Source organism: Amblyomma maculatum, chromosome 11 (assembly GCF_055883805.1).
Source record: "Amblyomma maculatum isolate TAMU_Amacu chromosome 11, ASM5588380v1, whole genome shotgun sequence".
NCBI lineage: Eukaryota > Metazoa > Arthropoda > Arachnida > Ixodida > Ixodidae > Amblyomma > Amblyomma maculatum.
Genome location: NC_139354.1, coordinates 65,551,635 through 65,567,169, shown reverse-complemented (window position 1 = coordinate 65,567,169; position 15,535 = coordinate 65,551,635). Strand labels below are relative to the sequence as shown.

The 15,535-nt window shown below is 43.1% G+C and overlaps 1 protein-coding gene across 1 annotated transcript in view; it reads right to left on the bottom strand.

The window, feature by feature from the left end:
* Window positions 1-15,535, bottom strand: part of LOC146173999 (venom metalloproteinase Antarease-like) — a 33,016-nt gene that overhangs the window by 1,599 nt on the left and 15,882 nt on the right. The window contains exons 11-13 of the mRNA XM_084585319.1: window positions 14,427-14,579; window positions 12,753-12,903; window positions 486-605 (exon numbers count right to left, since the gene is read on the bottom strand). Of these exons, the coding sequence (XP_084441445.1) occupies window positions 486-605; window positions 12,753-12,903; window positions 14,427-14,579 (424 nt within the window). The remainder of the gene's footprint in view (window positions 1-485; window positions 606-12,752; window positions 12,904-14,426; window positions 14,580-15,535) is intronic.

The following is a 15,535-nucleotide window of genomic DNA, read 5'->3' as shown; positions in this document are numbered from 1 at the left end:
TATCTGCCATGAAATGCCTATTGGCGTTCATGTGCTGCCATTGTTCTTAATCCTACTTTAAATTAGCACCCTCTTTAATGATGATTTGTTGGTTTTGTATTGCATTTACAACCGTAACTGGCACTTCCTCCGCCATGCGATATTCATAAGCATTCAAAAGAGCGAATTTATCCGAATATTTCGTGCACTTTTTACGATGTATTGATTTTCACACTGTTCATTCTCGTGATGAAATCACAGGTCGTTTGTTAATATTATGAAATTACAAATGCTTCATTCCTCATTCTGCTAATCTCACTCCTCGCGGAAAGATTTACTTCAATCTAAAAAGAAAATATATAAGTAATGACGGGAGGAAGATTGCTTCCTTTATGCCTGCCTGAGCCGCGGTTGTAAATATCTGTAAACATAAGAAGCCCCCTAAGCTCATTATATTGCGAACGAGCAATACAGGAGGAAGGTGTAGACTTAAATATTGAACTTACGCCAGCTGACGAATTGCAGGGAGTGTGGTCTGCGAGAAAGATGAACCTAAACGTGTCAGTTCCAGAGACACGTGCTGGTATAAAGCATCTGGCATGACATTGCGCGTCTCCGTTGTGGCCCTGCAGAAAGATGAGACAAATATTTAATTAGTGTTGTTAAGGCTTTAAAACTAGGGATAACAACGGTTGTCGAATAATCACTAAGACTTAGGTCCTCGTATTAGGAGCTTAAAATACTTATGCTGAGCATAGATAAACAATGTCTTGGAGGGGAACAGGGAGGGGAATATCTAACCGCGTGAAGCCAATCGTTTGCAAAAAAGGTGGCCATCTTTCTCAGAAAAACTGTAGATGATTACGATTTTTTCCTGTCCAGAGGTTCTATTCCGGGGCCACTGGCAGTCCGCGAAGGTGTCTGTATCAACTTTGCTAGCCAGGACAATTAGCCATATTGTAACAGGGTCGTGGCGAATTTACCCCCAACTCCAAGTGGCAACCGCGTATCTCCAATGCTTTTGTATCTCCAATGATATAGCACAATTGTAAAAATCATTCGCAATGCAACCGAAGACAGACTGTACGCGTAAGCTTCAATCCACACATGAATGTAATAACACTAATAGGCAAGAAATTATTAGAAATCATAGTAAACCACAAAAGACAATACAAAAGAACCAAAGAGACGAAAACACGAGCACGAAAGCTTACATTTATCTCATTTTCATTGAATTCTTTGAAACCTAGGATAAAAGGTACCCTCATTGGCTGCATGCTATATCACAACAACCATAACAGATATATCATTTTTCGCTACGGATAACATGAAACCTATGTTGTGGGTTGCCGCACCGGCATAGTGGCTCCAACTGACAACAGCAGGCGCAGCTTTTTAGAACCAATTCAATTCACAATACTTGACAATATTTCTGCTGTTTTGCATGTAACGTCTAGGCCAATAATATACAACGTAGAAGTCTAGCCTTAAACACGAAGGTGAATGCAACTACTTTAGCAATATTTTATGTTATTGCCAAGGTTTTACAGCGGATAAAAAATACTCTACTCTATACTTACTATACTTAAATGCTCAGTCCTACTCTGCTAGTATTTTAGAAATTTTAGACATTAGCTCTACGCAAGCGCACGTGCACTGATGCATTAAATCGTCAAGTGTTTTGCCCGTATTGTCGATCTATGATTATTTGACCAACGGTGACCTGCTTGTATTGAAGGGAATTTGACATGATATGGTTGGTTCACAGGAAACATCTGTGCAATGAAAATGTTCACATTTTCACAAGATCACAAATAAAAGCACAGTAAAACAGCGTCTGTTGCACAAACAAAACATGAGTGACTTATTTAATATTGATATCTACACTAAACAGCCACTCCTAAAAGATGGCATACTACAGCATAAGGGGTGTAATAAAGTTTCTTGCCGTACGGATTACATATGCATGCTTAAGGGCAGTCATCAACAGAAAGAGCCGCCTACGACAATCGAAATATACCTATCAAAATTAGTCCTTAAGAAGGCTCGACTACAGCGCAAGATAATGTCATCTGAAAGCTATAAAATGCGCGTTAGAATTGCCAGCCTTTCTACGGGGTTTTCATTTACGTTGCTGGGGTGGATATATTTCTGCATATGCCTTGATTTCAATTCTCTTCTTCGCAGTGGTTTTCTTATTGTAAATCAAGCACAGGGCGAGAAAGATGGCAAGACATTCGGGTATGGGTGACAAAGTATTTTCGTGCAGACGACGTGAGGTGCGCTCAAAGATTCTCTTGCAGGATGATGACTCAGTCTGAATATATTTTCGCGAATGATCTGAGGAACGTCCTCCAAAAAATTCGTTATTGGTGCTGACTGTGCGATCTGAACAAGTCTCATACACAAAATAAATACTGAATTTGATTACCTAGTTTTATTTATCACCCCAGTCGAAAAAAACTACAGAACTGTGTCAAAAATACGACACAATATCCTGTAGTTCTGTCGTAACCGTCAAATTTTTCTGTAGTTCTGTAGTTTTTCTGTAGTATAATTCTGTTGTCTGTAGTTCTGTAGCACTTTTCTTTTGTAATTACAGAAATTTCTGATGTTAGGACAGAATGTTCTGTTGTCACAACAGGTTTCCCGTCAAAAACCGAACAGAATTTCTGTCGTAACATCAGAAAATTTTCTGTAGTTTTTCCGACTGGGACTTGATAGAAAGATATCTATTAAGCAAGTCGCTCACGCTGAAATGGCATCATCGTAAGCGTTTCATTTAAGTTTTGTCTGCCATCATTGGTGGGCATACATCCTTTGCTTCTCTAGCCAAACTTCTCGTTTTTCGCTTTTTCGGCTACCAATTCATCTAGCGTTCTTCCCAACACTTCTTCACAGTGAGCTGTATTGTCCTCATGATCAGGCGCAGATTGATGTCTACGCATCAGCATCAAAGAACACGGAGCGGCGCCCACTTCACCATGGCGAGACAAGCAGACCGAGCGGCGACGAGACAGTTGGTATATTTTTTTGTCCTTGTGATACAGCAGCCGAGATGCCAAGTGTGAATAGCAAGTTTGAGCGAGCGTCCTAGCTGCTTCTCATATACTGCATCACATGATATGACGTCACGTCCGACACAGGTATCTAGGGGTCAAATTGCAGCAAATTTTGTAATAGTAGAACCTCCAAGAGTGAACCTTGCCCTCTGTAAAAAATTAAAAGAGAGGTGCTAGCGGAGTGCCAAGAAGAATGTATACCCGTAAAGGGTCTATGTGTGCTCTTATGTCATAAATCGCCAGGGTTTCTGTTCGTGTTCCGGATCTATTAAAAAATGAGAAAACGTTGAGGGTGCGATCGATTTTCGTCGGTTCGTAATAAAATCTAGTAAACAAATGCTGCATTAGTCTGGGGTAAGAATTTGAAGACGAAGTCTTTTCTAGGCTCAAGGAGCAAAAATATGTAGGTAGGAGCTATGCGCGGGGGCTGTACGTCGCATTTGTGCTCTACTTGTCGCTCGTAAATAGAGGATATGTGAGGAGGAGGATTAATAATGAAAACGATTCGTGGTGATAGGTAATGAATAAATGTTAGAAACATCAATAGAGTTAGGGAATAATGTTATTGATAGATATAGACTAAATAACTTGTGAGGAACAATATTTCAAACAACGCCTTGTAACAACCACAACTTATTTGAAATGAGTATAAATGCTTAGCTGTGAGTGGTAATGACTACAATGACAAGGCATGATTTGTCGCGACTGTGTAACTAGGCTTTTGAGGGCTAGGCTTTCGTCTTTATCCTGTTAAGAGATATCTAAGAGACCCTATAATTTTTGTTTATGTCCGGATCACATGGTGTATAGCTACATTAGCTATATACAGTATACTTCATCGTTAAATCCGAAATAAGTGCTGCAAGCCAAATATAGACAGTAATGTGAACAGCGCAAAACGAAGGATCGTTTGACACCCTCTGGAAAGTCCTGCGGTGAGAGGTTCGGGCGCAATGGCAAATCTACGACCTTCGGAGGGAGGAGTAGCATGAGTTAGGGAATAAACGTCGCGGGTGAGAATCCACAGATTGAAGTATTCTCCAATTCAAAGAACACTACTGTGGTCCTTGACCCGCCCAAACTTGGGCGCTATCGCGAACCTTCTGCGCCAAATGTGTGGCCGAAACATTCTATAAAAATATATCGTTCTTAGGAGTGCAACTTCTCTCCCTCCAGCCTGGGGTGTATATAGTGGAACGAAAGCATATGTTTGAAATGCGGAACTGGCGCACCACTACTGCGCGTCTTTTGTTGCGATGTAACTGTCTCGTAGTCATGTTGTGTGGTTCCATTTTGGTGACGATGTTTGGTACCACCTTGCTCGGGTAGTATGTATGCGTTGTTGATATGTGACGGCGATGGCGGATTGCCATTTGAAATTATAGCTCACATGATCCTGCATTGCATAAAACATGACCTTGAGAAACGTAACTGTAGAGCTAACGCTCTACAAACCGTCATCGTGGCTGCGTTGCAAACAAGATCTTGGGGCTTTATTCCGTGTCTCTTCAATACGCTTCATTTCCTCCACCGCGTCGTTTCGTTGACAGACTCACTTTTCGAACGTGTGCTGTAAGCATACAGCCGCACGTGATGGTCATTTTTTAGACGCGCTCACTGCCTGTACTGCTGACATCTGCATTTAGCCATATTTTTTCGAAATTCAAGTTTCTAGGAGAAATTTCGCTTCGCTTAAAATGTGGCGCTCTAAAGTTACGTATGGTCACCAGCGGTACGTGATAAACTCAGGTCCATTACTGGAGTGTGGTAGTAGGAGAGCGGGGGGGCACCAAGTATTGCTGAGCAATTCTTCTTTTTCAAATACATAATTCATGTTTCTTTGCTCATGACACGTTAAGTTTAGTCTTAGTTTATAGGCGTTAACTCCCCAAAGAGACTGAGGCTATGAGAGACGCAGTAGAGGGCCGTAGCTGTAGTAGAGGGCCGTAGTAGAGAATCCTTGTGCTCTTTAACGCGCACTGACATTGCACTGCACACGGGCGTCTTTTCGGCTGGATGGAAAAGCGGCCGCCGAGGCCAAGTTTCGATCCCGCAACCTTGGGAATGTGCTCATGATAAGTATTGCTGACAGGCCATACGCTCGTCTAAGAGTATACTTTGCGCGATACCATGTCCATTTATCTGCTTCCAGGGTGGTCGCTTGTCTCGTGGACTAACTAACATCGACGAATACCACATCAAGACATACATGGCTGCCGTGGCTAAAAGGATGAAGCCTATTCATCAGTTCGCCACACCGGGTAACAATGCGTGACGAAGAAATGGCGCTTTTGTGGTCAGATAAATTCTTCTCTCACGACAGCCAGGCTGCGTCACGGGGACTTCCTTCCGTTGTGTTAGCTGTGTAATTCTCGCTGGCCTGAAGCATTTTATGACATATATACATCCATAAACAGTTACTGCAGCCTCTGTCAAACTAGAAAGAGCAGCCGACTGATCACGGCACTCGATTCACTAAATAGATACCTCCATTATTTTCCGCTCAGATAAAAAGTTTCCTAATACCACCAGATAAACAATAGTCGACGCTGGCGGTGCAAGGGATACTTTTGAAATAGTCGAGATACTTGAAACAACACGGGCCTTTTAAAACTCCGTCGATTTTTATGGTTCTTCGGAACAAGAGCCTGACAGACATTTCACGAAACGATGTGGAATTCAACGTTTCCACATTATATTCAAACCAAGTTAGCCCTAAAATTACCATGGGAAGGTTATCGATGTGATGTGCTTTGCTTACTACGCGAACATTTAGAAATAGCATATTGATTTTGCGGGTAATAGAGAAGGAGAGGGAGTTTGGTTTAAGAATTTTCATATTCCAAAACAACTCAATGCATGAAATATGCCATATTTTATAGCTCCGGAAATTTCGACCTCATAAAGTTCTTAACATGTACTGAATCGCCCAGTACATGCGCGTCTAGCTTTTTGCCCCATCAAAAAGCTGTCGCCGCGGCTGAGATCCGATACCGCATCCTTGGGCACAGTAGTCGAGTGCCCTAAACAACTGCACCGCCGTGGCAGGGAGAAAGGAAATCAATAAAGGCCGGGGGGAAAGGACAATTCTCGGCACATACGCTTTTATAAGAGTGAGGGTATGTGTGATCCGGGTATGTGCGCACGCGCTTTCAAAAACGAAGGCAGCAATTACTGCCTAGCGAATAAAAAGCCGGTTTCCTATTCTGCCCAATTCTTGTGACAACGCAAGGTTTACCGTTGGATTTTCTTTGACGTCTTAATCTGTTCAGCTTGTACTCATACGTTTTTTTATTACTTTCTATTTTATTCATGTACGTCTCTTCGTCTGTTTTCTACATCCTTGATAATTTACCGTGTTCTTATGATCTATGCCTCAATCCTCTCCAGCGTGCATGGTTGTTACGAGGATATATAAGACAATGGGCTGTAGAAACACAATATATTGCGGTGTAACCGACAAGAGCGGAGCAAAGCGCGTAGAACGTGGAGCCAGTGGGGGCCTCAATGCGTCTCTCTGCCGACAAGTGCGTCTTCTATCGGTGTCATGAAAAGGTCGCGCGCGCTGCGGCGCAGTCGACCAGTCGACCCACATTCCGCTCGTCACGCTTCTAGGCACCATAGCATATGGCGCTTGATCTCGATTGGAGCGCACTGCACACAATCAAGCTTCTGGGCGTTTGAAGGAGTTATCATGGTCGCTTTTCCTTTTGAGCCACAAATGCAATAAAAGCACCTTGAACCTGGCATTTCCGCAACAATTCTTACAAAGCAAAAGAACGTAGAAACTAGACCCCCCTCCCCCCCCCCCCCCCCCCCCCCCAATAATTCGACTGAAAACGTTATATATAGAGCTGGTTTTTTATTTACAAGCATGTTCGGGTAAATTTCTGACTGTAGCAATAAATTTCTACCTGAAGGAAGTAGCATTCTGCAAATTGATACAGAACCTCACCTTCTGAAATGTGGCCGAAGACGTCCGTGTTCTTATTTTCAGAGAAACTGGCCCATGCATGTATACATTTTAAGGTCAGTGCCTTACACTGGACTCTCGCAGTAAAAAGCAGTTTTGGGTTTCAAGTGAGTGCAGCGCTTTTTCTTCTTTATAATGCTACTGCGACCGGCGCGAGCTCGGTTCTGTGGCAGGCCATATATATGATGATATTTTTGGCACAATATGAAGAGGGACTTTTATTACTGTTTTAGGAGTATATTTATTCTATTTGTGCTGCGCGTGACAAAAAGGCTTTATCGTTTTCCCGCGATAACTTTAAAGGCGTCGTTTGTAGAGCCGGGCTCGACTTTTAGGCACTGCTCGCGCTGGTGGTCGAAGGCAGGCGACATGGCCGTGCACTGACTGGTCCATGGTTATGTGGCGTAATCAGGCCAAGCGACATAGTTTATTTGATAGGCGCTGCCTACTCGTGCCTGGCCTTTTAGGTGGGATGACGAGAACGGAATGCAGTCTTCCGCTACTGTTGGATGCTAAATCAGACACGCTTCCTCTGGGCCGTGCAGGCAACGGCTACGGCGGTAAATAATATCCATCTCGGAGGATCGTTCGCCTAATGTCGTAGCTCACTGGCTCGATTAATCAGCATGTGATGGGTAACACAGGAATAAATTTAATGATTGATTTTAGACGAGTGGTGAACGGAACCTGCGCAATCGAGGATCTTCAACTTCTTCAATAAATCTTCAAGAAATGGTGTTCGAGTGTCCCTCTCGCCGTATTCGCCCTGGGGGACGCACAATATAGGCAGTAGAGACACCTGGGAGACCCATGCTGCGCAGCTAGGACCCTTAGCTCCAGCTTCTACTCGTCCACCCAACTGGCTTAACAGGCTACTGGGACCCAAAACCCCCAGCCTGCATCTGAGGCGGCGCCATCCACCCCCTGGTCTGCGTGTCGAGGGGCGGGTAGATCACCTTCTCCTTTGGATATTAAAGTTTAGTCCATCCATCCATCAAGAAATGTTGGTGTCGGCGTTGTGTTGTAATGCGAAAAACCAAATAAAATAAAGAAAAAATTTCGGAAACCCGCTGAGTTGTGTACGGCTCCTTCACAGTGCGAGATGAGCACTCAGCCACTCCACCACAGAACGTCATTGTTTTCCACCAAATAAAGGGGATCTTAATAACCATTGTGTTATGACTGCCAGCTAATGCCTAGGTGCGTCATTCGAAAACTAATTACGGAAATAATTGTTATTCGAGTAGCAAAGAACATTTCTGTTTTGCTTAGCTATACTGCGGGACTCACTGGAACATTATTTCGATCGTACGACGCTGCCTCTACAGATGGAATCATTTTCAAAGCAATTAGTATATAAACGCTATCCTGTTGAACTTTTAAAGGCGAAGGTCCTCCCATCTTTCTTTGTTCGTTTTGCAAGCACGTGTAATATTGATAGCGTAAATAAGATAGATGACGAATCGAAGAAAAGTCTAAGGTTGCGACGATGATATGCATATCCTCAAAGCCGAAGATCCTTCAGAACATCTTAGGAGGGGAAAAGGCTCAAAAGCAACACAAAGTGAATGTTGGAAAAATTATAACAAACATTGCTCCCCATTTATTGAAAGTATCAGTTTTTTTTTTTAATTCTAACAACAACAGAGGTTACGCTATTATAAAATGTTTCCATGATATTTATCTGCTCTGTACTAATGACAGTTATAAGGTAACTTAGAAGATCTTAGCACTTTTTGTGCTGGTTGGTGATGTTCGAGAAGTTCGAGACGATACCTCGACTAAGTTACAGATTCTTCTGGCTTGAGAGAAATGAGGCAACCAGGTTGAATTCTAAGTAGCGGAGTCAAATAAATGTTTCGATTGACAAGATCCAGGTTTTCATTTGATTAATAAAATAAACCTCTTCAGTAGGTACACGCATGATCTGATGCGCGTTATCATTTGCCACGCAATTCCGTTTTGGACCGGCGCGCTCCCCTAAACCTCCTCCAGCGCCTAAACCCACCTAAACCTGCAGCAAGCGCAGAGCGCGTGCTTCGTTTCAGCGTGAAAAACAGAAAGAGTTTCATTACCCTCATAAATTTTCATTATGATGTGCGTACCTTCACACTTTGAACAAAAACTTCACTAGGCCAGGTAGCTGAAGCCATCAGGTATGCACGGATTTCACCTTGATGGAGATTTAGAGGTGAAACTCCGCGAAGCCTAGTGGTCGCCATGTGACTTTAGGGCATAGTCATGTAGGCAACCAAGTGGCCCGTAACCGCTGTCAAGGTCATGGTGACGTGAGGTGCCGTCGGGTATGCACGGTTTTCACTTGACGAAAATTTAAAGATCAAACTACTTGCTTTATCCTGATGATCGCTATATGGCTTTGGGGCACAGTCACGTAGGCCACCAAGCAGCTCATGACCACTGTCAATGTCAAGGTAACGTTAGTTGACGTCAGTATGAGGTGGAAGTAGAGGGCACTAGAGAGACGATATGTCTCTAGGGCGCTAGAGATACGATGAGCCCCCGGGCTCCTGCCTATACTCGGGTGCAACTTTATGTGGCAATGGCGGGGCTGTCCTAGCTGTATGAGGGCGGGGCTGTCCTAACTGTGTTACTACGCCATGTAGTTCCAAGTACCTGGCCTCGGCTGCAGTTTCAGCTACGCTCATGACGTGCGCTGCTAAAAACAGACGCGCGTTACGAACGCGCGCAGAAATGAGCGGAGAAAAGCGGCAGACGCATCCCACCCGGCCCCGCGTACGCTGCTTGCAATTTATGAGATTGTCCACAGGCCGCGCAGCCATCGACATAAACGCTGCGTAATCAACTCCCGCTGTACTGGCTAGTACTGTAGTTTAAGCCTGATACAATAATAAGCTTAATAGTTCCGTTAATGTTATAACATTCCAGAGCATCCACTGCGAAATTTCTGGAGGCACTATATTCTTGTGCGGAGCGAGCTGGTGCGTTTCGGCTCCGTAGCTTCCACCACATTGCCACAGAAAGTTGTCCCCGAGTATAGGTTACAACACTGCGCAATTTGGAGGACGGATGCCCTGCTACAGTATCGCGTCAGAACGCGACAAAGGCGCATCAGAATGAGGCCCTCGAACTTCGGCGTGCCAAAGAGACCGATGAATATCTGGCTTTACTTTTGGGGCAACACACAATGTGTTTATTGCAAGCTTGACGATGAGCGCAGCCATATACACGAAGCGTTCGCTTCCCTCCAGGGTTAAGCAAAGTTAAACGAAAAATTAGAACATAAAATTAGCTCGTCGTTGGAATGATCTCTGCACGTTCGTTCAATTTCTCAACACCTATGGTGAAACAAACAGTGCAAGGAACACCGGCGAAAGGAGGACATGTAAAACCAAGAGGCATTCATAGACAAAAACCAAGCAATCAAGCTCTACTATTAACCAGCCATCTCTCACCTTAAACCGCATATCTGAATCCTTTAGTTACGTAACCCTTATAATCCCAAGGAAACAGCACACTTACTACGTTCATTCAAAGTGTTTTTGTTTTTTGTTTTGTTCTTTAGCACTCTAATACTACCTAGAAAGTAATCACACTCTCGTGAACATCTTCGCCTTTCTCCCTCTTTTGCCTTACAAACTCATTCGACCCCGCAACGACGTTCATACCTTCCTTTTTAACGCGGGAGAAGAAACACTACCTTCTTTCCTATTTCTAATGCAGCAGCCCTAGCTGATTGCCTCTGAAGTACCCTCCAATTTCGGTTCAATGCAGTCTCGCTTTCTCAACGCTGGTGAAGAATTACCAGGTTTAGCATTTACCGCTATTTTCGGAATGCGTTTGAATCTAGTCTGTGAGACTGCACTAAATGCGTACCACGTGCGTACCACGTTCTGTCCACATATTGTCGATATCTTCAACTCCTTCTATCGCTTCCTTTTGTAGTCGTTGTTACTCTTAGCGACAATCAGTTGTATACGCTTCGCGGTGAATACTTAGCCAAAAATCGTTTGTTCTTCATTGCGGCTAGAATGACAGAAGGCCGTATTTCTGGCGTGATTCATTTCCTTCTCTGTTCGTCAAAGTTACACGTGTAGTTGTGCATTCCCCACTCCGTTTCGTTCTCGTCAACAGAAGCTATAACACTGTTTTGTTACGCGCTTTCGCTCTCTCCGCCCCAAGGGTGAATGCAGGCAGGATCAGATTCCCCACACCGTTCACCTAATAGACATTGCTGCCCTGGATTACGTATCTCAGGGCGCCTTCCAAATGTGCTCCACGCCAATCTTTTTTTGTACCTATTCCCATCGCAAGATTCGGAACATTATCCCATAGCTTATATGCTCCTCCACATTGCGCAGCGCATTCCTAAACATCATTTACCAGTTATCATTCACTCAGGAACATCAATAGATTAGAGAGAAAGAACTGCGAATGTATTCTGTCAGATTTAAACATTGCTTAGATTTTCTGCATACTTCTTTTGCCCCACGTTTTTGTTTTGTCGTTAATGTGAATGATCATGTTTTGTGTACAATCCCGTATCAAGCAAACTAATATTTTCAAGCAGTCACAATTTGCTAAAGTCTCCAACTTATATTTAATGCCTAACTGCTTCCATTCCATGTCCCTGAATACTCTTTGCAAGGACTTTGTGACTATTGGGGCACAGAGATCTCTTCTTGTCTAACTTTATTCTACTGTGGGTTTTTAATTGTGGAGTTATTTCGAGCATATGCGGCCGCTGTACCCATTTGATAGGATATTTAGGTCCTAAGTTTTGCACGCTGTTCCGCTAAGCATCCACGAATGCTGAGGTTTTGACTGAATCAAATGCTTTCCGTAATGCACGAAAGTTGAGTATAGGGGCTGGTTGTATAATCTGCGCATTTCTGTACGACCTGAGTGATTGTGGGAGTGTATGGTGTGTTACTGATGAACGTTCACTGAAACTGCTGTATGGTTCTCTCGATTCTCTTGCGGGAAATTAGCGATTGGCCAATTACGAGGAAGACGCTACCTGGATTATACATTTTCAAGCACTTTAAGTTTTTCATCTAAGATATACAATATTGTTAACCTTCGTCAATTACTCTGATGAGCTCAATGACATAAAGCGATGCGTAAACAAGCTGCCTGGTGTGAGTAGCTGAGCTGATCCACTGACCGTCGCTTTATCTGCTGTTTACCGGTACTTCGTTTGTTATTTCAGGCATTGTATTGATTAAAAGCCACCTTTCTTCAACCATCAGTCGTTATTCGCAAATTGTCCAATATTTCTACAATTAATCATTCTCTGGCGGTGCTCTAATAATTATGTTGAATGTTTTATATATTTGTACAATGTTATTCAACGTCGTTACCTCGTTTATTTGTTTAACTAACGTGCCTGCGCTCTTCGTATATCTCTGCATCAAGTGGGTGCTCTTCCTCTGCACCATCACTGCTACGTATTCCTTTTAAATTTAGCTAAAGGAAAATAAACTAACGGTTGCGCAATAATGTCACGTTCTAGACATCAATGATCGGACAACATTTGAACAATAAAAACTTTTCCGCAGGCTTTTCTTCCTGTGTATTAATTAGGATTCTATTAAAAGACAGGAGTGTAATCCAGGAAGGGTCAATAATTCCCTAGTAAATATTAGAAAGCGATGAAATAATATAGTTGCTTTGCGTAATACAATTAAATTATTGAGTAAAGCTAAATAACAATGAAATTGCACAAATAGCAACGGTGCAAACGCTTCAGCACTCACCACCATGAAATATGTTTCAGGAACATGGGGAAAAGCCCGCCTGCACAACTCATCTCTGCTGAGAATGTCTCCAGGCAGTTTCTTTGAAAACAGCTTCTTCTTTATTTTCCTCTTCGTTGTCAATTCCCTCAAACACTTTCCATCCGAAGACCTGGGCGAACATTCAGAACGAAATTTTTTCGATTCCACATTATCATCAAAGTAGCGACCATCTTTCGTGATTAGGGACACTGAGCAATCTACCGAACTTTGTGACCTGTTTCTACATATACTAAACAGATAAAATAACACCAGTAAGCGGACCTGCTCGGCTGCTTGGTCTCGAGAATTATTATTTTACTTTTAGTATTTGGGAAAAACGAGAGTAGCACTGTCTCACCTTACCTCGTTCTCCCCTTTAGCGTAAATAATAAGGAAGCAGTAAACATCGGAGGAAACGAGTTTCTAATGGAAATATACGGAATTATTTCAACCGCATGGGGATCTTTAACATTCACTGACATCTCACAGCACGTGGACATTTTTTGCGTTTGGCCTCCATTGAAACACGGGCGCCGCGGCCTCATGCAAACGTGGCACTCGGGGGCACAAGTTAAACCTTCTAACACCTGAGCCACCGATTCGGCAGTTGTTTCGAGTGCCGCTTCACACAGTGGCACAAGTGATTTCTGGCGAAGAATGCGCATAACGATAACCTGGCATTTTCTATGAACTACGCGCTACTTTATTATTATGATCTCTTCATTTTGGACTGAATAAGCCAGTTCTCGCTCACAAATTATCTGCCGAAGTTCATTTAGAGAATGAACAATTCGTAACTCTCACTGAAGGTTACTTAGAAACAGCAGGTTAGAAACAGTTTCCTTTTGAGTGGGGTAACTGGCGGTTTATGCGCAAACCATGCGACCATGGAGTAGATAACACAAAATCAGAACAGACGTTGTCTACCTCGAACATTATTGCAGTTGGTAGTAGCAACAGATCATGGTCATGCTCACCTAAAGGTCCCATATTCAGTAGAAGAAACATTATACGGGTTATAAAGAACTTCCTTACCGGATTTGTGGTCAACGCCTGTCGGTGGTACTATATATCTAAGGTATCTATGAGTGAATCTACCGCGCAGTGCGCGTTCGAGCATACTATTTATGTGAGCAGGTCGTCAATAAAGGCCATCAGAAAGCCCACTGTCATATCATATGCTTGGGCATTCTGGAAGACCCTCCAAATAACGAAAAACGCTATTACTTTCGATTTGTGCAAGCAAAACGACTATGTCTTGAATGGCCCTTCTCTTTGCGTTTCATTTTATTATAAAGCAGCCTCAGAAACAACCAACGTCTTGTGAATAATGGGTCAATTCCCATCTCTAAATGTAATCAAGCCTTGGCATTTACTCTTTGAGCAATATGTACGCTGCAATGGTTGCCTTCAGTGCCCACGTCTCAATACTACTAGCCCAAATTATGCACGTGAGTGTTCTTCCGTATAGTTTGTTTCCTTTGTTTCAGTTAAGTATCCAAAACGCATAACTTCTAAGTTTGTGTTAAATGTTCTTCAGAGCATTGATTTTATCAGTAATGAACGTTTTATATGAAACAAGAATATTGAGCTAAACAAAACTGCCGTAAGGGCTGCTTACGGTGTCCGTTCATGGGGCGAATTAGTACCTACCCGACCTTCAGGGTAATCATGTTGTCACAACAGCTTGAAAACTTCATGCTTCGACTGTCCTTTAACAAGTAGCTCATTATAAAGCCGTCGCTCCAGGGACACTCGGCGGAAGAATACTGTCCATAGTGTGAGCCATCGTGGGGACAGCCGAGTCTAGAAGGTAACAAAATAAAGATAAAATGCCATCCACAGAAGGCCAGCAGCAACATATTGACACAAATTACTATACGTCGTATTTCAGCTTTGCAAAGTTTTCCCATTTTAAATGGGGGCCTGTGAACAAACAGTGCGCGCTTGTTAATTATCGACCTGACAGGTACAGCGAGAAGCAAATGTCGTAGACCCAGCTCGGTTTGGAAGGAGAAGAAATTGCAGTCAAGCTTAACAGCGACTTCAGGCGTTTTGGGCACACTATACAGAAACATATGCACAATTCAATATATTTTTCGCTCAGATTGTGCACAGTGAGACTACAATAAGATGCCTTTGTAACGGTACGAAGCGTTCAGTGAATAAAGCGGCAATGAAATCCTCCGTTCCTCTTTAAATGCCTAGCTGTCTTCCTGCATTCTTTGCACAATATAGCCTATATAAGAGACTGTATAGAAGAGAGCGTTTTAAGAGGCTGCATTTAGTTGCGATGCGCAAAGAACAAGTGTCCAAATGCCAAACACTGCACATGGTAACCCTTTCGGAGAAATTCACTTCTGGGCCGTTGGGAGCCCATTGAGCCCTAATGTACAAAATGATTTTTTGGTGCTTTCTGTCCATAGGCATATCTGTTAAGTAATGGCCAGTTAAAAAAGAAATAACTTCCCGAGCATCAATATTCTGCGACAGAGAACAGCCTCAACAGTTTTGCCTGGGCGTGATCCAGCTAGGGTCTTCACTTGGCGTATTTGTATGCCAGAAAAAATTCACACTTGCAGTATTTTATTTAGGTTTCCTTTCAACCTGTCAAATCAATAATTTAATATATGCTACGCATTATTCGATTCAGGCCCAAACGAAGGCAATTCATTTGACAAATTGTTGGCTTGCTGACTGAGGTTCCCCCTGAACCCTTGATCAGTGCGCTTTCATGCTGTGTAGCCGTGTGCTTTCTCTTG